The sequence below is a fragment of the Manacus candei genome, unplaced genomic scaffold (genome assembly GCF_025592945.1).
Source record: "Manacus candei isolate 608988 ecotype Guabito, Panama unplaced genomic scaffold, ASM2559294v1 h1tg000050l, whole genome shotgun sequence".
NCBI classification, from domain to species: domain Eukaryota; kingdom Metazoa; phylum Chordata; class Aves; order Passeriformes; family Pipridae; genus Manacus; species Manacus candei.
Genome location: NW_026138098.1, coordinates 3182641 through 3210000, shown reverse-complemented (window position 1 = coordinate 3210000; position 27360 = coordinate 3182641). Strand labels below are relative to the sequence as shown.

The following is a 27360-nucleotide window of genomic DNA, read 5'->3' as shown; positions in this document are numbered from 1 at the left end:
CTCTGAATGGCTCCATTTCTTACAGCCCTGGTTGAAAAGCCAGTTTGGCTTTTTGAAAAGCTGTTTGGCTTTTCCAGACTTGTAAAAGAGATTAATGATGGATGCACATGAGTAGGCCCTTTTCTGGGGCAAGAGTTTTGTCAGGGTGAGAAGCAGAGTCTGGAACATGTCTTACATTTGTGGGGTTGTTTGTGAAACTCCTTTCAAGGAGCCTTGAATCCCATCTGGGTATGAGACCTTGAGAGCAAGTGACAAAGCAGAAAGGTAAAAATAAAAGAAAGGGTATTTTCCAGGGCATTGCACAGCAGGGTAGCATTCCTGACACATGAAACTTTGATTATTATTATGTTAACTTTCAAAAAGAAACCAAAACCACCAAAGGTTGCTGATGTGTCCTTCCCACTGCTCAGCCCCACTCACCTTTCCAGGGTACATCAGGGCAGTGGCAGCACCCAGGAAATCTTCTGAAAGTCCTCAGGTGCAGCCACAGTTTTGGAGGAGCCTTCCTAAAATATTCCAGGAGTCTTAAAGGGAACCAAAGACATGCTGCAAGAGAGAGGCTCAAAAGCATCCTTTTTATTTCAGCCTTTATAATTCCCTAAGCCTCAACTCCAGGTTTGCTGAACAGAATCCCCCCATCAAAACAACATGATCTTCTTCTTAAAAAATGCTTTAAAACTCCAGGGACGGTTAAATTGCATTGTTTTTCTGCTGCCAGGAAGGGAGCTTACCCTCCTTTAGCTGGTAGCAGATTTGGAGACTTGCTGCCTGTGGAGATCCTCCAGCTTTGGGGTTTTGTGTCCGGGACCCTGGGCTGCCTTCTGCTCCCTCTAAGCAGGAGTCTTGTTGGTGGCCTGATGAGCCCATGGGGTACAGAGCCACTCCACCAGGATCCCCTGTCACAGGTCATGGTCAGCTCAGTCCCAGGTTAGATGGGGTCAGCTGACAGAAGGATTTCTGCCTCTTCTCCAATCTGCCATTCGGATCTACCTGACAACTGGCTGAGAGCCATTATTCCCCCCAACTGTTGCTTATTTTTAAGCAATACAGCTGCTCTGTGCAATCCTAACCACCTTTTTGATTGTTCATTAGGGACCTGCAATACTCTTGGTTTATTCCATTTATACCTGGATTTAACTAACAGCAGTTTTGTGCCCCATCACCTCTTCATTACCAGACTGAATTGCTTCCTGAGGACCAAATCATGCAGAGTCTCGTGGCTCCTGCACCTTCTCTTCTCATCCATTTCACTTAGGCAGCTGCTTTCAATGGGAATTGATGGCCAGCTCAGGCTGGATGAGTCCTGAGCCGACATTCTGCACTCAAAATCTTCATTTGCAGCAAACAAAGCTGCAGGTGACTCTGTTGAGTGTGAGTTAATGTCTGCAGGGCCATCAAGGACTGAGGGCCTAATCAAGGATCAATAATCACAATGATCTAAGTAACGGGTTTGAAATATTTAATCAGAGGCAACAATTAAGGTTCTTTTAGACGTTGCAAATGTAAAGCCTGTGGTCTTGAATCCGAGTCAAGTGTTTATCCTTAATGATTGTACAAGTTTCCCTAAATGATGCCTCCTCCTGCTCAATCTCAGCTGCCTACAGAGCCAGCACAGAAACAAACACAAAAATCACATGAAATTGCAATGACTCTTTTCTCCTTTGCCAGTTCCTGATCACTTTTGAACAGTGCTAAACTAAGGACAAAATTTATAATTTAACTTGCATGATAGCCTGGCATTAAATGCTTCTCAAGGGAGTAACGAGTAGACTTGCATTTTATAGAGCACAAAGACCTGACAGCATTCCCCAGCTGATGGGGGCTGAAATGTTGTTGGGATTTTCAGCTTTATTTCTCCGAATGGTGTTCAGAATTTGGAAGTGAAGAAGAATATTTGCTTCCCTGTAGCCTGAATTTCACTGAGATACAAATCTCTGTCTCTTTGAGAATGATAAAAGAAGTCAGGCAGGGTATTGTATACCATCTCGCATTAAGAAAAACTTGGAGGTTTAAGGCCATCTGTATTTAGATCCAAGGACAGATGAGACATTTAAATTTTAGTAGCACTCAGTTATATACCTGACACAGAGAAATGGCTGCAATCCTTTTTATCAGGCTGGAGAATAGGCATTAAATGACAAAATATTAGTCAGGCCATAGATCCCCGAAACCTATAAGTTCTGCAGCAGCTTCATTAAACCTGTTTTTTATCAGAGGAGAGAGAAGGGTCTGGTATAACACTGCCAGTGTTTGAGGCATTGGGCTTTTAGAGAATCACTGCCAGATACTTCATCCATCTGTCTATTTTCATATTTATTGTTTTACCAATCACTTTATTCATCCATCTGTTCATCTGTGTAAACCCATTTTTTTAAATTTTAATTTTTATTTATGGACTGACCTTAATAAACTCCCCTCAAGTACCGCGTGTTTATCACTGTCATGGATGAAAACGTTATTAATGGCAGGGGGGCCGAGCAGGGGGGACGAGTGCCCTTTAAATTCCTTTTCAGCTGACTGGGCCGCGGCAACTCAGCTGGGCGGGGGCGGCTGGATCGATAAGGTCGGAGTTCAGCCGCTGGTCCCATCTCCTCTGTCATCCCCATCCCTGCCAGCCAACGATGCCTGCAGGTGGGGCGGGGGGCGCTTCCCCGCCTTTATGAACTGCCTCGCTCCGGAGCGGAGGATTTCCTGCAGGAAAAGCTGTGGGCAGCTCGGGATGTTTATTTTGGAATGTGCACACGGGTGTCAGTGCAAGGAAAGCAGCCCGGTGTGTTCGGAGTGAGCGTTGCTGGCTCGGAGTGCGGCGCTTGCACCCAGGGGTTCAGCCCTTCCAGGGAAATCCTGGAAGATTTTCCTTCTTATGCTTGAGCATAAGTAAGAGAGGCACTGCTCACTAAATCCTCTCCATGAAGGGATGAGGAGCAAGTTAGTTTTCAGCGCACAGCACTGCACTTTCAATCCAAACTACTCAAAGTGCTTTAATTTCCTCAAATTGAGGGCCTGCAACCACCACGCTGCAATTGCCTCTAGAGGTACCTGCAGCAGCCAAGGCTTCAATACCACACCTGGTTTGGGCAGCAAGCCATGTGTTCCTTTTCACAGGTGCATAACACAGTTCAGAAAATGCCATTTGTTACTACCAATCATGTCCTTCCTTAATTGCCCACAGCGACATGGAAGATAATTGCATTGAAAATAGAAGGCGGTGAGAGTGTCTCGAGTGCCTCCAAATTACACACCTATGGATTAAGAGTGTTTCAGATTTATGACAGGCAATAGTCACGAGGTGGCTATAAATGCTTTACAGGTTCACTTAGTTGACATAAAGTCTAACCCTGCTGCAAAAAATACATTTTTATTCCGCTGGCTTAAAGCAGGTTTGACAAATACTCTCCAGGACAACTCAACCCTCGCGCTTCATCTTTGGTTGGCCCAGGTGCCGTTTGCGACAGGGTTTTGTCATGAAAGATGTGGCTCTGAGGCTGGGGACATTCCCCTCATGGCTTCATCTTGCCTCCCAACTCATTAGAAGCCTTGGATTCCTGCCTGGCATTTTATTTTGACATTGGAGGTGTAAATCAAGTCATAAACATATTTAAACTAATGTTGTTGGAAATCCGTAATTCTGACAGCAAAATGAGAGACAAAAAGTGCATATAATATTTGGTGACATGTAATTTTAACTTCATCCAGTCTCTTTGCTTTTGAGACATTGTTACCTGCAGGATAAGGCAATAAAATAAGGATGTACAAGAATGTGTCAAATGTAGGGCTTCCCTAAATTACACTCTCAGGCACAGATTAATACATTTAATACATTCCAGTCATGAGTGAAGTACTTATAGCAGAACAACTGCTCCTTCAGTGATATCATTCACTGGAATGAACTACAGCTAACAGTGACAAGCTGGAAAAATGCCCCCACTTTTCAAACTGTACAAATGGCATTTGGACACAGTAACTCAAAACTGGACACTTCATTTCAAGTTTAAAGCTAGTGGTCCAGTCAAAAGCTATTACTCCATCTTCTTTATTTGTAGTCCATGCTTTTGTGCTCTTTAAGAATCAAATAAATACTGGTGTAATGGTTAGCAACTGCCAGTTCAACGAAAAATACTGCTAAATTCGCCAATAAGTCTTTTTTCTACACACACAAATTTATGACATAAGAACTGAACCCATTCCTGTTACAATGTCTGGATAGTTTTTTAATGTAGAGGGAGACTCACTTTAGTGATAAGAGTTTAAACCTCAACTACTTTTTCCTTCTTTCTGGATCATACATCTGGATAGAGAAGAGCGTGAGACAAACGACCGGTGTGTGTGAAGGCTGAGGTGCACTGAGCTGGCCCGTGCTCAGCCCCATCAGTCCAGCACAGGAAAGTGCTCTCTGTGGCTCTGCAGCCTCTTGCACTGACTGCTCTTTCCCTTTTGCATTTCCACTGGGATTATTTAAAAGCAAAGGGATCATTCGCACTGGGATTATTTAAATGCGGCGCAAGATCCGCCCCCTCCTCTGCATTAATTAAGAACTGGATGGAGAAGGGGGGGAAACTGGGCTGGTATAATCCTCTTTGGTTCACTATTTACAAGTCTCTCTTCCTCAAAGAGACATTCCAAGCCTCCCACTCTGGCCCACCACCAGCTGGGTGATAGATAGATCCCAGTTTGTGATCACCACTGGCGTCCTGTGCGCCCATGCAAAGGGAAGGAACGTTTCCCTCTGGCTGAGGGGGACTCAGGAAGTTGCCCAGGGAGTGGGGCTGGTTCCTTTCCATTCATTGTAACACCACGTGCAGGCTTGGGGGCTCGACTTTACAATTTCTGGTTGATTTGCCCATGAAAATAAACAATGCTGAGCTCCTCTGTTTAAATCAGGTGCATCACACCCTCAGAGAAATCTCATCCCCACACCACCACCATGCTGGGGGCTAAGAGGGTGTCTGGGAATTAATGCTTATTCCAGACAATGGTTCTGCTAAAAAAAATGCATTATTAGGTGCCACATCACACCCGGAAGAACAGTTATTTGGGGGCTACACTAGTAATTGTGCAGAACTTCTGAATTTGGCTGATGTGAGACCTAAGCAGGGATGGTGGGATGGGTGGATAAATGCTCCTGCTGTCCCAGTGCCACACCTCCCCAGCCAGCTTTTTTTTAGTGTGCTGCAGGAAATACTACATTAAAACAAGAGGTGAACACCCACTGCAGGCAACAACAGATTGGTTTCTAAAAGGAGAAGCACTCCCAGCCTAACACTTCTTCAGGAAAGTACACAAATATGTTTCCACAAACTCAGGAGATTACTTTCAACTTGTTGGAGGGGAGACAAGGAACTAAACCACAAGTAATTCTGGATTTTCTGAATATATTGGTTTTGTTCTCCAGCTTCCCCAGGTGGTGATTACATGCCTGTTGCTTTTTGTCACTGATATTTGCAGTTAGAAGCCTTAAAAACACGATGCTGTTCTCAGGTTTCTTTTCCACCAGTGCATGCTCTGCAGTGTCCCATCATGGGATCTGAAACGCTCAAGAAAAAGTGTCTGGAAACAGAAATTACTTTAATTCCCACATAAAGGACTTACATTTTCTTTTATTCAGTTTCTTAAAGATGCTGACACTGAGAATAGCAAGGATTTGATGATGTTCTAAGTAATTTCATTTGGTGTCATAATTACATTTTGATTAATTCCATCCACATGGAGAATTATGAGCACTTCTTTTTCCTTTTCCTTATCGGCAGGGCACATTTTAAAGATTTTGTGTTAACTGCAAGTAATGCAAGTTGGGAAGAACTGTGAGAATCTGCAAACAAAGCACCTGTAGGGACTGAGAAGGGATAAATGACAGGTGTAACAGGGGCAGGATTGTCCCTGTGATCTTTGCACTGACTTTATGGGAATACAAATAAGCTGGAAGATACTGTGCAAATTAGGCTGCTACTCATAATTCTGCCACCTCGCCTCTTGCACTGCTGGCACCAAACACAACGTGCCTGTTATTTACCTATCCCTCTTGAAGAGAAGCTCCTGATGTTGCTGTGTGCTGAAGGAGGGAGCAGAGCTCAGCAGCTCCAGCCCTTCAGTGTTCATGGACCTCACCAAAGGCTTTGGCCACCGGAATTCACACAACCCAACGCCTGTGGCCCTCGGAGGACACAACCAAAACACCTTCCTCCAAAGAGCCAAAGCCCAGAGTAGATGAACCCAGGCCTCAGTGTGGATCACACTCCAAGGAGCTTTGGATTCATCCTGGCAGGGATCCCTGCAGGGCCAGTTCTTGTGTGACCAACCTGACACGTTTTCAGCAGTGCAAGCAAGACAACGAAGGGCTGTGGATGATTGTTTTAACAGTACACTGTTTTTCTTCATCAATTTTCCTTAAAAAATAATCTAGACACTCCTACCTCAGTTTATAAACACTTTGAAGCAGAACTCTTGTTGGTTTTCTGCTTTTACCCAGATGATGGGGTTTATATGCATCCTGTACAATGGGCCCCAGCTAAGGTCCTGGATCAATACAAACAGGAGTGAAAAATAACACTGTTCTAAACTGCTGTGACTAATTCCTTGGATTAGTAATACAAAACCCAATTCAATCCATACTGCAGGATTTTATCAGAGGCCAAGGACTAACTCAAGATTTTACCAGCACCTGCCTGCTTTTCCATGGAATAATGGCAAATGTATTTCCAATTCCGATTTTAACTCATAAAATCCTGTTGACAAAATCATTAAATTTTAAGAATTGGATCAAATCCTTTCCAGAAGAACTCTCCTCAAGGTGCACACATGGAAATCAGCCCTCAAATGTGTCACCCTTGGAAAAACCAACATGATTTTAGGAGACCTGATTCTCCTGCTGTACTGCCTGTGCAGAACACAGAGCACGGGGTAAACTGACAAAATAATTGGATTATACATGCACAATTCAGACTTTCAGTTACTGGGTGCTTTCTTGCTCCTGGTTTCCACAGAAAAGTCAGTTTTTTTGTTCCTTAAGTCCTTGTACTGCTTATTTACATATGAAAAGGGAAGTTTATAAAAGAGCCTTCCTCTTTTACTACACCTAATAGTTAATAATTTAAATCTGTAGCCATTATCATCATATAGATTGACACAAATGGCATATGGATCATTCTGAGGATGAGGGTTAGTTTCTTTTAAGAGAGAATTGTTTTAGTTTTTGCAGGAAATTAATCAGGGGAATGGGCTTTGTGGAGCATGGAGCAAATCTAATCTGTTCTTTGTTCAAATTTGCCTTGCTCCAATTCCTAGCAATTGTAGACAACATGCTCTTTTGTTCAGGAGCCACTTGTTACATGCATAATTAGAGACTGCAGTAGCTGTGTTTAAAGAAAAACTGTTTTCCAATGTAATGTGTGATCTTGATAATAGTATTTTCATCAAAGGTAGCAATTACATTCATTAAGCTGGGACTGGCAAGGCAGCAAGGAAATTAAGTGGAAGGTGAATAAAAAGCTCCCCATTTCTTTTTAAAATCTCTGCCTCTTTATAAGTTGAAATGCACCACGTTGAGCTGCAAACTGGAAAATACATACTGAATATAAAAAAAAAAAGAAAGAAAGAAAGAAAGAAAGGAAAAAATAAAGTCCTCCTTAACCTTTCTGAATAATGATCCTGAAGATATCCTAGGGACACCTACTATAGATGCACTTTTCAAATTAAAGGGCTTTATTCTACATTAATTTCTTATGCAAGTTTTAAACGAGCTCAACATATGATTCAGGCCTTTAAAGGCTCCAGGGCTCTCTAGGATTAATTCACTGTTCTTTTCACACATAAATTAATTGTTTTGTGTTCTCAAAAACAGCAAACAGCACATAAATCAACCCGTTTAGAAAAGGCACAGGGCTGGTACCTTTTGCAAATCACTGAAGTTTGCTCTTTACACTTCATTATTACAAGATGCAACTTTTAAAGGAAAAGCTGGAAAAGTAGGACATATGTTGTTAATTCTAAGTAGATTTCTTGAGTGCATAACTCATTTGAGCAATCTGATTCCTTGAAAGAGAAAAGCTGTGGAGCATAGCAAAGCCATTCTTCCAGGACTCTAATTATACTTTTCCCAATTAATAATTCAATTACACATCACTAATGTATTTGCAAACATTTCCAGGTAAAAAGAGCTAGCTGTGTGGGTTGGTTTTTTTGTTGATTTTTTTTTACCTTTTTTTTTTGCCTTAAGCCTTGGAAGAGTCAGATTTGCAGATGGCAAAATGTGAAAACCTAAAGAGGTGAGCCCCAGGCGGGCTGTGCCCAGCCCATGGGCTCCCCCAGGCACTGCTGAGTGCTCACACAGCAATCCCAGTTTTTACCTCCAAAATGCAATCCTGATTTTGTTCCAGGCACTTCATCACGGGCTGAGAAGTGGGGGAAGCAGGTCTGTGCCCTCATACCTTTGCCCTGTGGCAGGGCAGCACAGCACCACAGAGAAGTCACTGCTTCAGATGAGGGCTGAGCCCTAATTTTTTGCAGGAAAATCCCCCATTTTAGGGGTCTCAGCAAGAGGACACTTGCAGCAAGGAGGGAAAGTTTAATTTACAAGCTCTCACATAGGAAAGGTACCAGAGGGATGGCAGGAGCTGTGCTCCTTCCTGGACAGGGATGTCCCTGCACTCAGCCTGAGGTAAGACAGAAAACTGAAGCCAGAACCTGGCTGTCCATAACTCCAAAAATAACTGTTTCTCCCTCTGCCCTTCCCAGAAATAGAACATGAAACCACAGCATCTTGGCCAAATTGGAATTTGCATAGTTCTGCGAAGCATTTCCTTCAGTTAGGAATGATTTAATTATTCTTCACTTCCTCCTCTAGAAATCATTCCTGGATAATGAGGTTAGCATAGAGCAGATATGTTTCAGTCAAGAAATAGATGTAATTTAGTGCCAGAAGGCTTTTGCAGTTAAAAAAAAAGGAAAAAAAAAAGATTTTTGGACACTTCTAAATAGAAGCAGCAGGATAGAGAGGCTTGGCTATTAAATTACAATAGTCTGAGACACCAGACCATCGGGTGCTTTAGCCCAGTGCTGTGTCAGCCCCTCAAGAATCAGAGCCCAACCACAACCCTCCTGCAGCCCAGATTCTTACACAAGGGTAACAAGGCACATTTTAAATAATTATTAAATAATGACAAGCTATATTACCTCCAGAGAATTGTTTATCTCTGCAAATTGGATCACTGGAGTCAAAGTACAGTAGAGCTAAAATACTTCCAGCGCTAAATGGAAGATCTATTGCTGCACCCTCCTTTGGTCCTTGGGAACTGTGAATCCTGCATGGCAGTCAAATATAGTTTATGACAAATATCCTGCTGAATCCAGCTTTTATTATTCAAGCAACAATCAAAACAGCCTGCCCTATCCATCAAATGTAGGCATTGCTGCAATTAAACTGGGAAAATGGTTTTCCTTTTAAAGCTTGGTTGGTCAGACACTGAGAAGACCTAAATAACACATAATTTAAGAAAGGAGCAGAACAGTTTGTGTTTGGCAGAAGTCATACAGTAGAACACAAGGAATTTTTCACTGAACATGAGGAAAACAAGGCTATGGGCATAAATAGAGCCTTTGTATCATTTAACCTTCATATCACATTAACCATCTTCCAGGGCATCACAGGGAGTCACTAAAACATTTTCAGAAGTTGAGAAAGGACCTAAGCTGAAAAAAGTGCTTTGCCTCAATTCTTACGGGAACAGTTGGAGCAAATGCTGGATTTGGTGTGTAAACATCCTCCCCCACAGGAACAGAATGTCTGATGGGTTCTATACTAAAACAAACAGCACCAGCTTTGGCACTAAAATATGTTTGCTCTGTACCAACTCTGCCTTCAACACCTCCATTGACAGGTTCTGTGGAGCGTTTCACTATTTAACTACATTTCAAGAACCTTAACTTTAAATTTTTTAATTATTACTCAATTATTTTTAGGTCGGTTTAGCAAATTCCTTCTACAGAAATAATAAAAATATCCAGAGAAGTTAATGCCTTTCTAACACGTAGTTATCATGTCCTTGGGTACCATCTAAACCAAGGCAAAAAAATTCAGCAACACAGTATCAAATTAAAACTGCTCTGGTTATACTAAAAAATTTGCATTTCATTTGCATCTTTAGGATGCAAATTAGTGAATAGGAAAATCTTGCAGTGTGTCCTTGAAAACAATTCAGAACAAAAATACCCAAGGCAAACTTTATGTGATGACCAGGATGATTAGAAAACGATCCTGTTCCCCTGCCAGGTGGGTCATCCCTTCAGTCTTGGCTGGATGTTCCCAAGAGAAGGCAGAACAGCCCCTCAGGGAGGAGAACATCAGCTCTGGATGTGCCAGAGCTCCTTGTGTCCTATGGAGTGGAGACCCAACCAGAGTCCTTCTGCAGGCTCCAGGATGGAAACTTCCCCAAACAGCATCCACCAAACTCAGAGGACCCAGAGAGTCAAACTCCACATGAGCCCATCATATTCCAGCTCTTCCCTTTGTTTCCTCTACACCAGGAGAGAAAGGCATCTCACAGCTGGAAACAGATCCCTGAAAAATGCTCAATGAACATCTTTTTCTGCGCATTCATGAGTCCTCACTGTGTGTATTAAATAAATCCAGATCTGAAAGTGCTGGTTACTTGGCTATTGAGAGTGAATCTTCTGTCAGGTGCTTCTCCTTTAGTGAAGCCACCCTGACATTTTTTTAAGTCCTCCAGTATCAGCAGCTCTACAGCTACTGAGACAGAGAGAGAACAGATGTAAATCCAAATGATCTTGAAAGACAAAATATATAAAAATGCTACTACTGCCTATTGAGACTGTACATATTTTTGATTTATATTTTTAAATATTTCACCAGAAAAAGTGTTACACTGCACACTCCATGTTCTTTGGAACATTAATATACCAATGTGAATCAACATTTGAAGCTATTAGGAAACACACTGGTTGTTTCTAGTTACCCAATGCATTAGACAGTTACTGCACATGAACAGATTCTTTTCAGAGGATGATAAATGCCAAGATTTCAAAGCAGCTTAATGATGTCTCTGGTATCAGATAACAAGAAACTCCCTCAATGCCACTAAGCTGGACTTTGTTAATTACAGCAGCTGATCTTACAACTGGCATATTTAACTGAAATAATGACAGTAAATCCCATTTGTCAGCCTGGATTCACTCTGCACTGATGTTTGGCTGTCTCTGCTGTGGGCTCAGGGCTGTCACCTGCATGTACAATCAGCCACACTACCCAACTCCAGAGAGCCAATCCAGAGGAGCAAGATTTCCAGCCCTGTCTGCTCACCTGGACACTCCAGAGAAGACAACTCTGTGCAAAATGCTCTGTATTTCGGTCCAACACACAGTGCCTCTGTGTGAACACCCTTTGGGAGCTGTACAGTACACACTCATCTGCCAGTCAGCTCTCCCTGGATTTGTGCCTCCAACCCCAGTTTGCACAGAGATCACATAACAGGTAAATATTTATGAAGTATTTGTGGGAGCTGTAACCACTTTCAGGTAACTCTCACAGGAGATCTGTCATGTTGGTTCACTGAATACATTCTGGGGCTGAGGAAAAACATTTCTTCAGCTTTTGTGTATCCAATATAAGCCCAGGGAAGTCAGACAGCTGCTTTCAAAGTAGTCTGGGTTTCAGACTTGGTAGGAAGAGCTTAAGATGTGTCTCTCACCAAAAGATTTTCAGGTGGAAATGCAATAACATGTTAATTAGAAAAGTCTTTACACAGCAAAAGGCTCCCAATGAACAATTACTCTGTGTTTCACATTAGCCTTTTCTAACAGAATCTTTACGTGGGGAAAAGAAAATATGGAAGAAAGAACAACAGCATAGAAAACATGATATAAAATGTTGTATTTGAGTATCTCCCAAGTAGTGATTAAACCCTTCTGCAGAAATCTGCCTCAGATCTTGATTACCAAGCAGAACAGAACTAGAAAAACCTGACAGATGATACAGTCACTCTCCCCTGGTGAAAAACCTGCAAGATCTGGTAAAAATTTTAAATGACAGATTATTAGAGAACCATGACCCAATACACAAGATTAGTATTGTATCAAGTAAAAAATAAAATTCAGGCACTTCTTAATACATCCTCAATACAGGTCTTTTCTTCTAACCAGGGAAGCTCATATGTGACGTTTCATACTGAAGATGCTGTTCCAGGACAACAGACTGGATCAGCTGGGCTGACTGAGGACATAAAAAGGGAAAATTCACTAACATAAATACATATTGAGGACATAAAGCAGCTTTGAGCCCTGTCATTAGCACAGAAAGCCTCACAGCATTCCCAATGCCAGCTCTGCAGCCTGTGCCCACAGTGCTGAATGTAGAAATGCAGTTTATGACCATCCATAAATGCCTGCCCCGAACCAAACAGGGGCTGGGGAGCACAGGCAGCTCTTAGCAGCCCCTGGACAAAGCACAGCACTTGTCATTGCTAAACCAACATCTGTGTTTAGAGTTAAGGGGATGAAATAATGCCAGGTTGGACGGGGCTTGGAGCAACCTGGTCTAGTGGAAGGTGCCCCTGCCCATGGCAGGGGTTGGGACTGGATGGGATTTAAGGTCCCTTCCAGCCAAAACCACTCTGTGGTTCTCTAACTCTTCCCAGAATCAGTGACCAGAACAGTCAATGCTCTCCACATGTCCTTTTACAACAATGATGAAAGAAACTCAGAGGTTAAAATAGATTTGTGCACGTATTCCTCCACAGAATTTTGTAGATAAATATCAAATACAAGACATACATTTCTTTCAAAACTGTGTACAAAATACATCATACATGACCGAGAAATGTGAAATATTTACAGCTGTAACATTAGTCAAAAGGCTTGACCTTGCTTTTCTGAAATGAACTGTTGAGTAGCTGATGAGGATGTTCAGGTTGTCTCCTGGGCTATGAAAGAAAGCCTGCAAACCACCTGAAATGCATCAATCATTATGATAATAACAAATAAAATAATAATAACAACAGTAATAATAATGATGATGCTAGAAGAAAACTTCAGAAACCATCTAGTCTACCCTCCTACTCTTGTATTTTTGAAAATCTCAAAGCTGTTGATCAAACTGCTTTGAGAGGGGCTTTTTTATTGGCATAAGGACAATGACCACAGTAATTCCCTGCCTATCGACAGGTAAAGTGTGCATATGAGGGGGTTAATTCACTAAAGTAGTTGGTTCCCTTTGAAGCTGACAGAAAGTCAGAAAACTTTTTAATGGTGCTTTTCATCCTTGCTGGTTTCTTTGTGTAAGGCACTGCAATCTGCCTGTTTTACAAATCCTACTTGTTAAGTGTCATTTGCCCCAGTTTTGTCAGAAAAATCCTTTGGGAGTCTCAGCCTGTAACATTCTAAGCTCCACTCGAAGTGAATCATCAGTGAGCAGCAGCTTTAAAAATGAGATTCTTCTAAGTCAGCCAAAACCAGAAAACCAACCCTTCCCTCCCCAAAACACTTGAAACAGATTGCCAATTACAGCAATTAGGATGATTTTTCATATATTAAGCTTCCTGTCTCTTGATTATTAGTTAATTAGCTCTCCAGCACTGAAGAGCTTTCTGCAGTAAATAAAATGTCTAATTTTAAAGTAAACAGAGAGGGATAAAAAAACCAAATACTTCCCCTCCCCCTGCCCCTTTATGTCTTTGAAAAAGGGAAAAATTATGCTGGAGAGCCACTAACTTTAGGAGCAAGTTTTCCAAGCTGCAAATTAACAGTGCCTCCCTAACTCCCAGGAAGGATCTGAGGATTAATGCTTGTAAAATGCATTGAACATGGAAAGGCCACTGTGAGGTAGTATCACAGCACTCCTATTACCCAGCTTATATCTCTGTCTTTTTGCAGAACTACTAGAGCTTTTTTAACCCCATTTCAGAAAGATTTCAACTCAACCTTTTATGAAAGGAGAACTATAAATAGCCTCTTAGATTAAAACCCTTAACAGCTGAGAAGGCTGGGAAGGGAGGTGGATATTATCCACCTTTCAGGAGTACAAATTGGGGCTGGAAGGGCTTAATTACAAAGATATCCTTAAGAACACACTAAGGGCTGCTGTAAAAATTACTTCAATTACAGCAGCTCCACAGCTGGGAGAGAGGAAACCACTGCTCCTCTCTCTCCTGTAGAGCCCTTCCTCCCAGGGGGCTTAACAGAACCTCTCCCACCAGTTATGCCAAGGATTTGGCTTCCTTTGTTTTCACTTTGAAATCCCCCAGTGGAGATGCACTGCTTCCATAACCTAAGGTAACTAAATCCAAGGAATTATCTTGGAAGTCTCTCAGGCAGAAAAAAAAATACTTATAACCCACACTTTGGATCTGAACGTGGAACTCAGGATTTCACATGAATTACTCACTGTCCTGAAATGGGGAATTCATGGTTTTCCCTATGATTTCATCTGTGATGATGTATTCTTATTTATGATGTCATTAATGCTTTTTGTATTTACAAATAAATGGGTAATTCACAATGAGTGTTCAGGGAAATAATTTCCTTTGACAGTCAAGGTAGTCCTTATGGTTTCAGTACTCCTGTGCTAAGATTTTTGCAATGGTGCTCAACTGGATATTTGAGGTTCCTTCATATATTGTACCTGAAATCAGAAGAAAATAAATTAGCAGACTAAGAAACCACAGTGAATATATGAAGAGACCAAAATATCACTCTAACAGTCCAGTTAGAACATTTTCAATTATGAAGTGAAGCTTTACTGAGTAAGAACTAGCACAGAATCATAATTTTATATATATAATATTATAAAATATAAATGTTCATGTTTTATTATCTGCAACAAGTAAAGCACTCTTCTGGCTGGCACAACATAATAAGACATTTCCTTGAAAAGCAATTCCTAAATAGCCAACAAAAATTAAGCAGTTCCAAATGCTATCACAAAAAAAGCCAAAGGGTAATATTGTTAAAAATGTCAGTATTGGGTCCAAAGACTATTCCAGTAAACAAGGAATCTTGAAAATAGAATTCCACATACATTCAGAACTTAAAGCCAAAGTGGGTATTTTAAATTTTTTTGAACTGGAATTTTCTGAATAGAATGGGACACAATGTTTGTGTCTATTTTATTGGTATGTAATTAAACATTTTAACTGGCCTTACATACACGGGTATTTACACCTGAAGTTTTACATTCTTGTATCTGAGCCTTTGAACCCACATTCATGTAGTCTTAGGGAAAAAAACACCTTGAAAAAAAAAAAGCCAGTCATTTATCCTCTTTAAAACCACTAGTGCCACAAGAAATACTTGTTAAGAAACTATCACTCACCTATCTTGCAGTCACGATAATACTTTTCTATTGGGTAATTTTTTGTGAATCCAACACCTCCCATCCATTCGATACATTTACTAGTTGTCAGTGTTGCAACCTATGAAAATAGTTTCAGAGTTACAGGATTCAATTTCCTGACAGTGGCAGTAAATTGTATTCTTTGTAGCTATTTAAAGGCAAAACAAACTAGGGAATAAGGCAGTAACTAGAACAGGTGGGAAGAGGAAGGGTTGATATTTTTGTATTCATCTTCAGCAAGCCATTTTAGAATAAAAAAGACATTTTTCCAAATCAAAGCACATCAAGAATTCACTAAATGTTAGAGCAATAGTTCCTATGCTGCACTGTGGAAAAGGCTAACAGTGGTATGCAAGACAGCAGTTGCAAAGAGGCAGAAGTCACCCGGTTTTGAATCATTTTAAGAGTCATAGCTGTGACCAGCAGAGCTGAAATGATCACAAATGAAGTCTCACAGTGTCATTTCTCACGCCACAAAAAGAGAATTCTGAGAAAATTAAATCCCTGTAGATGAAGTGAAAATATTAATTCACCTTCCTCTTTTAATGTCGTTGCTTCGTTTTAAAAAATTTGTTTAGAGGCATGAGGGTGACTTTACATTCTGTACCCGGACTGAGAATCACAGAACTACAGAACAGTTTGGGTTGGAAGGGACCATAAAGATTACCTAGTTCCAGTCCCCTTCCATGGGCAGGGACACCTTCCACTAGCCCAGGTTGCTCCGAGCCCCGTCTCACCCGACCTTGGACGCTCCCAGGGATGGGGGCGGACAAGACGAAAGTACATCCACAGATTTCACAGCAAAAGATGAATTACAGGTTACACGTTTGCAGCAGAAGGCACTTCTAAGCAGCAGTGCCATGACCCCAGAGGATGGAGAGGCTGGGTTACCTCAGCAGCGTAGTACTTGGCCATGCTGGCCTCCTTGACGACGGGCCGGCCGGTCTCGGCGAGCCGCGCCGCGTTGTAGGTGAGCAGCCGCGCCGCCTCCAGCTGTGTGGCCACCTGGGCGATCTGGTGCTGCATCCCCTGCAACCGGCACCACACAGCTCACACAGCACCCACAGCCCCGCTGGAGTCCCCACCAACAACCATTCCCTTCACACCCTAAAATAAATCTACCAAATCCAGGTGGATTCCAGTAGCTCCGTGTTCCTTTGCATCTATAGACACTGAAAACCTCCAGGTCATCGATGTGCTTTTAGGAACTGCATTCCTGTTTTCTCCCTCCCTTTCCTTGGATTCAGGAGGCCTGGGGTACTTCTTGCCTGACTGGCTGGACAGCAGCAAAGAACTACCTGCTGCTTACCTATCTGCACCCCTGAGTATCAGGGAGAATTTTAGCCAAACCTTAAGGCCCTCCTCGGCACTGCAGAGACACGGGGAGGCCAGAGCTGGGTTTTTATTCTGCAGCTGTTTATTGAGGACATTCACACAGTAACAAACCTGGTTCCCTGGTGAGCTTAACCCAGGAAGACTTGCAAACTAGCACCTCTTGAATAAAGTGGAGCACTAGGAAGGTGACAACTTCTTGCCATGTCCCAGAGGCACCAGGCAAAGGTTAGGAGCAGCATAAAGGTATAGAGGACACGACTGAGGAACGGATTCAAAGGGAAGGAAAAAGGTGATGGAGCTCACATCTAACTGCAGGTATTACAGAAGAATGGGTTTATTTAAGAAGACCCAAACATTATGATGATTGAAAACGAACATTTAGTAGTCTAAAACACAATGAAATCTTTCATCTTATTAGGACATTAACACGGTTCCCTCAGATTTGCAGAAATATATATGCAGGTCAAAATACCAAAATGATTTGGCAATTATAAATTCCATTTCCCATTCAAAAGACGCAGTTCCAATCATTTCCTAGGTATCTGTGAGTGCTTCCTAAAATTTGCATAAATTATGAGTAGTGCTAATGTTCCTTCTCTTCAGCTGAGATGTAGGTTTCTTTTAACGAGAAAATTACTGTAGTAATTACAATTATGTATCTTCCTTATTAAACTATACATCATTTCTGCAACAAAGAGTCTCTTTCGTTGTAAGATACAGATATTATAATGAAAACCAAATGTCTTCGTATAACACAGGAAATCTAATAGTTCAATCAGTTTTCCTCATCTTTTTATAATTTCTAGTGGCTCCAGAAAAAGGCCTTCCCCTGCACCTCATGAAAGGGTATAAAAACTGGAACATATTCAACAGACTGTGATATTAAAATCAGAAGAGAAGGGAGTTCCGTGTGTATTATTTTCAAATAATTTTCAATATTTTCAAAACTGCCAATAAGTTATCAAGCAAAAGGAGTCATGTTGATAATGTTTTTAAGTTTTAAATCATTTTTATGTTATTTCATATTCCTCATTTTACTGACTACTGTGGTAACCATTTCTTTCTTGGAGAGCACTTCCCATATTTTCATTAACAAGTACCTGGAAATCGAAGACACTTTTCCCAAACTGGACTCTCTCTTTTGTATATGGAACTGTATGGTCAAAACAGCCCTGTGCCAGTCCTAACATCTGCAAGAAATAATAAAGAATATGGTCAGTAAAAACTGGTTAATTGAATGCACCTATTGGAGATAACAGTTGATCTTCTGGTCAGGCAGCTTAATATTCAGGAGAAAAGTTCAGTTTTCTTCCTACCTACACAAATCTAAAGTACAATAAAGTTTCTACACAGAATCTCAAGAGCCAGAATTTTACAGTTATTAGAAACACTGAGGTGAGTTGAGATAAAAAAAAAAGTTTGAGGAACAAGCCTATTTCATGCTATTCCATTTCTTGCCATAGGTAAGTATTTGTGAAAAACACTGATTTTTGAACAAAACTAAGTGTTCCTGGGAAAATTCGTAATTACATGGGAAAATTACTGTAAACTAAAGATCTATAGATCTACATTACACTATTAAAGGAAAAATAATTTGAATGATTAGTCAAAGCTATTTTCATAATCAGAATAATTTCTCATTTTCTAGAGGACACTAGACTACCAGAATTAGCAATTTCCTTCAGAAGTTAGAAAATTACTGGAGTGGAAGGAGAGTTAACATTTCTTCCAGTATTTTCTAACGCTGCAGAACAACTGTAGAAGAATTTAGACCAATTTTGTCTTTCCACAAGGACAAAAGCAGTCAGCTGTCACATCAAGCAGCTCAGTCAAACTACCTTTAATGATGTCCGTGGGTATTTTTGGGCAGACCCACATATTAAGCTGATGATTGACTAGGTCATCTATACTTTATTCATTTAAGTTTTTAGAAAAAAAGACATGATAGGAAAATAACCCAAGAAAATGTTGCAGTCTGCTGCTAATCAGCCCCATTACCAGATTTGTTATACATAAACTCATACAGAAGAGCCAAGGACATCAACTTCACCACCTGTAACAATATGTGCAGCTGCCTTGCACTAAAACTACCTGAAACTGTTTTCAAAGAGACAATTACATTTTTTAAGATCTTCATTATCTTTTAAAATTATTACTGCTGCAAAAATAAACTCAATATTACAGGGCTTTAGAGCTGCTGCTCTTGACAAGTACATTTCTCTCAATTTGAAGGTGCCAAGAAAGTAGTACCTAAGATATAACAACTACCTGACCTTAACTTTTAATTAAGGTGTAACTTGGAGTAATTAAGAGTATAATCCAGACCATGTATTTTACTGCCAGAGCCTCTATATTATTTATATCTCTGGGAACAATGGGGCCCACAGCCCTTTTTAAATGCCAAATCAGACAAAGTTTAATCACAGGTAATCTTTAGAAATGATGGAAAAGTGAGTCCAATTATCAGCCATGTGGAAAGTCTAAATTTCATGAGGATGATTACTTCTGGTCTGTCTGCAAACTAGGGCAAAAGATAAAGGAGTTTGCTAGTACAGACATAATGCACAACAAAGTAGAAGCAAAGATTGCTTGCTAAAGTAAGTTAAAAACATAAAAACTTATCACAAATCATTTTATTATACTGCTGAACCTGATTTCCACTGGGATCAGCAGCAATCTGAGATCAAAACTGACTTTACAGAAAAACACAACATTTTGAAATTACTTAAAGGTCAATAAATACTTTCCCCTAAGATGCCACATGGTGCAATTTTCAAACACAACAATGAACTGGAACAGTTCTGCTATAGAAAATCGTATCTATTTTAAAAATAAGTTGACTTTTAAAATTAAGTTGTTGGGAAAACATCAGTCAGCATAAGGTCACATTTGCCAATCCCATACAATCACAGTTGGAAGCATTAATATTATACATTTCAGGGTGTTCTATTTTCCAAAGCTAGTTTTCTGTGTAAAATAAATTTTCTTAATGGAAGATACGAATGTTGACATAATTCAGTAGCAATAAGTTAACGACCACAGACAAGCTAATTGCCATTTAATGTTTTCTAAATCCATTGCTTATGTCACCAAAGGAGAATTTTCCCTCTGACAGTTGTTCCCACTTTTACTGGAATTTAGCTACAGGAACAGTGACATCTAGTGGCAGCTGAGCTTTTAATAAAGCCTTTTCTAAATCGTTTATTCTTAATAGCTTTAAATATTTCATAAATTTCAATCCAAACTGGCTGCATTCAGTAATAAAGCAAATGACCCACCTGTGCAGCAATCCCTATCCTGCCAGTATTGAGCATTCCAATGGCATACTTATAGCCTTGTCCAACCTGTCCCAGGATATTGGTCTCAGGAACCTGAAGAATAAAACCACTCCATTATTCCAGTTCTGTTCTACAACTGCTCGTAGGGTTCACAGATGAATCAGTGCACATGTTTTATTTAATGTTCCTCTGAAGCGAAGGCATAAAACATAAACCAGACATTTGATCCCCAGAATATCTGATTAGAACATTCCCTGATTCCTGTGGTTATAACCTGATGACTGAGAAAAACTGCATCAAGATTTTAGAGACTCGAACCCCCTCGAGAACTGGGAGGGAAAACTTAAAATATGCCAAATCTAAGGCATAAAACCCAGGGAATTTATTTAACTTTCTTTCCTTATCTGTGGTCAAGTTCCAATCAAACACAAATTATGCTTCAACAGCTGAACTTACAATACCTTCACGTTGTCAAAAGTCACTGGGCAGGTAGAAGATGCTCTGATTCCCAGCTTGTCCTCCTTCTTCCCCACGTGAAGTCCCTCTGTGTCACGATCTACTATGAAGCACGTAATTCCCCTGTATCCCTGGGGGGAATTAAAAAATAATCAAGGGCTGCTTTTTACATTCATATCACCAAACAGTAGTCCAAATATCTCATTCCCATACTGAAATTTTACACTTGCTTAATACTGTATTACTAAAGCACTGGCACCGTTGTCTGGTGGTAATTACGGTTTAACATGATGTTCCATGAAAGAAAACCCCCTCTTCTTTTTTAAGTCAAATCAGGAAATTTTAATTCTAAAAATAAATATCTTCAAGTTATAATTTTAAGACAGAGACAGTGGAAGGAGTTTAAAAAAATAAAAGTTTTGAACAATCTAGCTTTGTGTTTGATAATTACCATATTGGTATAGAAGATTTTGAAGTCTGCAGTTGACTTTTCTCAATTTACTTCCCATATCCAAACTGGGAACAGAACTTGACACAGGCATATTCAGCTAGGTAATGTTTTACTTGAACATACTTTACTATAGGACACTTTTTAGTTTTCCAGTGCACGCAGCTTAAGCTGTATTTTGCCTTTTAGCAACAGCAACTTGTAATTTAAGTCACAGAATGTTCAGAGCTGGAAGGGACCCCCAAGGATCATCAAGTCCAATATCTTAAGTGAGTGACCCATGTGGGATCAAACCAGCAACCTTGGTGTTATCAGTACCATGCTCTAACCAATTGTGCCAATTTAGTTCCCCTCAGAAGGGCTGGAAAGACTTAGACTGTGTGTCCTTCTGTCACTCAGAACATCACCAATGCAGGCTGTGCTCTTCACCTCAGCAGTTATGATTCTGGCATTTTTATTTTCCCTGGCTGAAGGAACTTATTAAATTGTTCAGCAAGCCCTCGATTTTTGTTGGGAAATATTTTTAAAGGTCTGCTGCCAGCTAGGAAAAGGTGCACAGATTATTAATACGAAATCCATAGTTTCATATACTTCAGCTGTCACTGAGATGCAACTCACTGAGGATGGATCTGCATTTGCCATCACAAAGAAAACTCCTGCATCTTCTGCTAAGCTAATCCACATCTTGGAGCCATTGATAACATAGTAGTCTCCTTTCTTCTCAGCCCGAGTCTTCAGAGAAAAGGCATCACTGCCAGACCCAGCCTCTGAAAGACAGAAACTGCCTATCTGTCAAGAGAAGGAAAAAAAAAAGAATTGCAGTTTTTACAGGTAACAAATTCTGCAATGGAAATGCTTATAAACAAGCACAAGTCTCCTAAATTCAAACATTTTAACCTATTGCATGAAAGTAACTGAGTTTCAGATACAGAGATTAAGAATAGAAACACTATGTAATTACACATTTCTCAAAGTCGACTGCTTTACAGTTCTTTTCCACAGTAAATTAAACTTTAATGAAACTAATAAGTGCTCTTCCACTTTTACCTCTCAGCTACTGATGACAGGATGTATCTATATCACCACAGATCTCAGCTCTAACCAGTGTTTCAAAGTTCACACATATTTTCCAGAGCTGCAGTCACACATTAGTCAGTGAAAAAAAAAACCCCACTAACATTACTAAACTATAATATAATTTTAATACTTAAGTAAAGTAAGACTTCGACTCACTGTGTCTTTAGCCACTCTGGGCAGGTAAGTTCTCTTTTGTTCTTCTGTTCCATATGTGGTAAACAATTTATTTGTTAGTGTGTTTTGGAGTTCACATAAAAGAGACACAGCTGGATCAACTTTGGCCAATTCTTCTACTGCCAATATGGTTGAAAAAAATGAAGCTCCAGTTCCTCCATATTCTTCCCCAAGCTCAATACTCATCAGCTGAAATGGAAAAGGTGCAAATACATCAATCTGTTAGTTCCTGTCAACAACTTTTCAGTCCAAGCTGATACTTAAGAGATTAAAATAAAACCCACAGAATGTAAACATTTGCAGATCCTTCCCTAAAACTAGTTTTCCTTCAATACCCTTAACAAACTGACAGTTCTTCACAGAATTGTTTAGGCTGGAAAACAACTTAAGGATCAGCTTTAGGTCTGACAGCAGGAAAGGATAAAACTTAATCCAGGAATGAACACCAGGATATCTGCAACAAAAGTCCTCATGGTTGGTTGCCCAGTAGGGTATAGAGGACTCTTTTCCAGCAACAGTTATCAGTCATGGCATTTCCAGCATTCAATTAAATGCTTATCCAATTAAAAAAAAAAAGCAAGGAAGGGATGACAAGGAACTAAAAGATATATAATAATGTGATGTGGGGGAGGGAGAGGTGCAAAAAATATTATAACATGGAGAGTGATAATGCAGTAAAAAAGAAATTAAAGTTGTCTTGCTGTTGATAAAACTAAAATTTTAATGACTCCTTGCTTCATTTGAATTATATCCTTCGGTCTTTAAATCTAAAAATCTGAAAAGGGCACAGCTAGAGATTCACAAAATCATGCTACTTTCTGGATAAAAGATTCAGTAAAAGTGTGCAGACCCCTTGTTCAAACAATCCCTGTATTATGGAGTCCTCCATTTTCGAGTTCTCATCCATTTTTTGCACGAAAGGTGCCACTCGTTCCTGAGCAAATTTTGTCACTGCAATGAGGAGAAGAAAGAAAATGTGTAAGTATTCCAACAGTCTCTTTTGGGATCAATATAACAGGAATGTGGTACTTCTGACAGGTTATGCACATGTTCCCTGACCCTCCCCAAAAGAAACATGTGTAAAGCACAGTCTCCCACAACATTTAACTAGAAATAAATAATAAGATTTTAAGCTAAAATTTCCCTTCTAGTTAAACATTTCTGAATTGTAACTGCACAGATAAAAGCTACCCATGTTCTTCAGCATTGTCTCCTCTTCAGTGAACGTGTGAAGTGGAGCACAGACAACTCCATCACTGGAAAGATTCGGCTTGAGTTCTGATTTGGAGGATCTAAAGGCACACTGGGAAAACCTCCAAGGAGCCAAGAATGCTGGAATATTTCTTGTCAGCTGTTGGCAACAAGTACAGAACATGCAAACAGTTAGGTTTGTACACACACAGCAATACATAACTTTACTCAGTGCTTTTATTCAGTAAATGATTGGGAAACAGAACTTACATCCAACCCAGACAACAGAGGCATTATAGGTTCCTTCTCTCTTGGGGACCTACAAACTGTTTAGTGTTCAAAGACTTACTCAAGCAGCTCACAGGCTTTAGAAAGGTAAGTTTGGTTTGCAGGCCAATATACTTCCCAAGAACAGAATGATTTCTTAGGATCTGAAAAGAAGCTGGCACAATGGACATGATCTGGCTCAAAAAGTAACGGGCCAACAGCAGCTAAACTGCTGCAAAATGTGCTCCTGAAAAGCAGGATTCAAAAAAGCAGTACACTTTGACTGTGCCTCAAAAGAGGCAAAACAGATTAGTGACTCTGCTCTCACAGCTGCCCAAACCCACCTCGCTCTGTGGCTGATGCCCTCACATCAGATCTTCACTACAGATTTCTGTCACTTTTGCTACGTCAGCCTGAAGTGTGGAGATAGGAATGTCTTACCAAGACAACTGCTGACAGAAACCTCCAGTGGAGACATAGCTGTGCCATAAAATATATGAGCACATGCCTGCCAACATTTTTGGCAGCACTCAGCCTCAACCCCACAGCAGCAGAACGACTGGCTGTGCCCTCACCAGGCGCCTCTGTAGCTCCCAGAGCACAGGGCAACTTCACAGTGCACACTGAGAGCAGCATTCCTCAAAAAACAGCACAAACTTCGGGGTCAGGAAGTAAAAATTCCTTTGATCCTTCTAATAATTCACTCTCTTTCATGTTGGCTTTCAACACTTGTCATCTCCCTGGCTGAAGAAGTGATGTAAAACAGATCGATGAACTCTTTTGGTCTTAGAGACAAGAAGCACAGGTCTACTGTGATAAGGAAACCCTGGTTTTAGCACAGGCAGTTGTGCAGGACATAAGAAAAAACCCTAAACGGTAAGAAGTGGTAATACAGAGAACAATATTGCTGTGAACATTCAATGATCATTCACATTCAACAGCCCTGGTACTGACTAGTGAAGCTGATTCATGAATACAAAGTCTGGATGATCAGCAGTAGCTGCAACACTTTCAAATGATGACTGAGTTACTGGAGTCACTGTGGGTCTCCACAAAAATAAAGAAAATGTTGTTTTCATAGAGATTAAATCCAAAGCAACCCTGTCTGGAAGCAGTCAGTCAGGAATGGATTATTTGCAGAACATGCAGCTATGGTGGGATCACTCAACACCCCGGTGTGCAAACATCCACCTGTGTAAGTCTGTTCTTAGCAAGGTCTGAGATGGAAAAACCTAAGTATACACACACATACATCTATTTAACTGCACTTCTCAGCAGTTACAGGGCTACAAACCACACATAATTCCTGCTCCTTCTACTACTTTATTTCCAAGCACAAAGAAAAGAGCGGTTTTCTTTCATGGTGGCACAAATATGATGAATTACCGAGAATATTTCTCCAGTACTGACCAAGAGCTGTCAGGGAAAGTGCACGGTGCCTTCTTAGTAGAGAACTTTTTGAAAAGCTGCTCAGCAGGCAATAAACCAGTACTGGTGAAACAACAACAGGTACCAGAATCACAGAATGTTAAGGGTGGGAAGGACCTTAAAGATCATCCAGTTCCAACTCCCTGCCCTGGGCAGGGACACCTTCCACTAGCCCAGGCTGCTCCAAGCCCCATCCAACCTGGCCTTGGACACTTCCAGGGATGGAGCAGCCACAGCTTCTCTGGGCAACCTGTGCCAGGGCCTCCCCACCCTCACAACACCCTGGGGTTACCTCTGCTGTTGTTTGAAGGTACCTGACATGGGAATGCAGAACTGCCAACCACATCACCCAACACACACCAAGGATGCTGCTCCAGGAAAAGCAGGAAGTACAGATCTTGCACACCACAAAAAATACACAGATTTTTCTCCCATGGGAAGCTGGACAAACTTGATTAACAGCAGTCCAGCAAGGTCAGGCACAAGTGCACGGGGTGACACCAGCAGAGGCGACCTGCCCAAAGCCTGGCTGGCACGTGGGAGCTTTGAAACACCAACAAACAGCTCGGAGTTATTGCAGGTCACAGCCAGCACAGCAGGTTTGGAGGGCGAGCACCCACAGGAATTGTCCCTTCAGCCACTTCTCTTCCCTCTTTCTCATGCTCTCCCTCCTTCCCATCACTTTCCCTTGGAGGCTCTTCCACTGCAGTCATCCCAGGGAGGGCAGGGAAAGGTGTTTGACCATGGCAGGAGAAACAAAGGCTCCAACATTTAACAGACATGGTTTAATAAAGCCTTGTTTGATACTGGACTGAAACGCTGCTAGAGGACAAAAGAAACATTCCCAACAAAGTTACCTTGAAAAGTCTTAGAACCACCAGGATGGATCCAAGGGATGGGACTCATGTTGGCAACACTCACACACAGAGCAGCAACTCACAGGTATTGCAGAGTAATGACAGCACAGTGCAGAAATTATGTTTTAGTTCAACATTTATATTTTAAAAAAACAGAAAGAATCAGGTCACTACTTTACTGTTTACCTTTTTATTTTTAGAAGTCATGCAGTCATATGGTATCACTAACTTTCAGGTAGTTAGTTAAAGTGCCTGTACGTTACTCAAATCCTTGGATATTGCTTCCCTGCCCTTTTCTTCCTCCTCTTTTTCTGTAGGTAATGATTTGTGCTGCTACAGGACTCAGACTGCTTGCCCTACTCAACACATGCATTTGAAAATTGGTTTGTGGGTTGCTGATAACATTGATTTTTCTGTTTATCTCCATCCTTCCCTCCATCTCAGCTCTTTAAAGACCCGTTCTCTTGGTTTCCTTCTGTTTGTTTTACAATCTAAACCAAGATTTTAATGCTGCAGGACCTGGGGGGAGCATTAAGATATAAACAGAAAAAGGCCAAAGCAACATGTTTTCCTAAGCTCACTCTGCTTGCCTTGATGGGTTCAACTCCTGTATCTATCCCAGCTGCTTCCAGCAGAGAAGCTCCATCGTGGGAAGGTTGGTTTTCTTTATTTCGACTTAATTCAGGTGTCACAACACACCCCTGAGCTGCATGAGAAGGCCCCAGGCCAGCTTGTCTTCTCACCCTGCACAGTCAAAGCGTGTGTGTGGCACAAACATGAGTTTTCTGCTTATTTTGATCCCCCTTCCAGTGCCACAGGTGTGTTTAGAGAATCATGGAATCACAGAATGTGCCGAGTTGGGAGGGACCTACAAGGATCATCCAGTCCAACCCCTGGCCCTGCACAGACACCCCAACACTCCCACCCTGTCCCTGAGAGCGTTGTCCAAACGCTTCTTTGGCTCTGTCAGCCTTGGTGCTGTGCCCACTGCCCTGGGGAGCCTGTTCAGTGCCCAACCAGCCTCTGGGGGAAGAACCTTGTACTGATATTTAAGTAAAGGAGACCCCAAAGCCCCTCTGCTGCTGTCTCCTCACAGGCCATTTCACGAGACTCACCAGAACTCTCCTCAGCACGGACTTACCCAACACCCCCCCTCCAGAGTATATCCAGAATGGATACAGAAACCCACAAGGCAGACACCCACAAACCCCCCTCACCGCTGGCAGAGCTGCCGCTGGCAGAGCTGCCCCTGCCCCGGCAGCCCCCGCACCGCGACAGCCCCCAGACCCGGACCCGTCACCGGCAGGCTCGGGAGCCGCCGTTATCCGGCAGGACGCTCTGCATCCCCCCCTTTGCCCGTCCCGCCCTGAGGCATCACCTTCGCGCAGTCCCTGAGCCGAGCTCCCGCCGCCGCCGCCATATTGACCCGCCCCGTGACGTCAGAACCGCGGCCATTGCGTCAGAGCCACCGCCCCCTCCCCAGTGATGTCAGAGCCACCGCCCCGCGCGCGC

The 27360-nt window shown here is 41.5% G+C and overlaps 2 protein-coding genes across 4 annotated transcripts in view; one reads left to right on the top strand and one right to left on the bottom strand.

The window, feature by feature from the left end:
* Window positions 1-27360, top strand: part of LOC127477143 (uncharacterized) — a 347576-nt gene that overhangs the window by 308638 nt on the left and 11578 nt on the right. The gene's annotated exons all lie outside the window — the stretch shown is intronic.
* ACADSB (acyl-CoA dehydrogenase short/branched chain) lies at window positions 11865-27307 on the bottom strand. 3 transcript variants are annotated; one of them, XM_051801190.1, is made up of 11 exons: window positions 27227-27307; window positions 23297-23456; window positions 22956-23056; window positions 22088-22294; window positions 21473-21643; window positions 20412-20537; window positions 19951-20043; window positions 17773-17862; window positions 16229-16366; window positions 15317-15416; window positions 11865-14626 (listed from the first exon to the last, which is right to left on the bottom strand). In XM_051801190.1, exons 1-11 carry the CDS (start codon window positions 27266-27268, stop codon window positions 14556-14558), a joined length of 1299 nt encoding a protein of 432 aa, XP_051657150.1. In that variant the 5' UTR covers window positions 27269-27307; the 3' UTR covers window positions 11865-14555. The 3 variants fall into 3 exon arrangements, with proteins under 3 accessions (XP_051657150.1, XP_051657152.1, XP_051657151.1); XM_051801192.1 differs by lacking the exon at window positions 27227-27307 and adding an exon at window positions 25849-27003; XM_051801191.1 differs by lacking the exon at window positions 16229-16366.

Coding starts and splice junctions, on each gene's coding strand:
- ACADSB (XM_051801190.1), bottom strand. CDS start 27,268: ATGGCGGCGGCGGCGGGAGCTCGGCTCAGGGACTGCGCGAAG. Junction 17,863..19,950: donor GGATAGGGATTGCTGCACAG/GTGGGTCATTTG, acceptor TATTTCTTGCAG/ATGTTAGGACTGGCACAGGG. Junction 15,417..16,228: donor CCAAGTACTACGCTGCTGAG/GTAACCCAGCCT, acceptor CTATTTTCATAG/GTTGCAACACTGACAACTAG.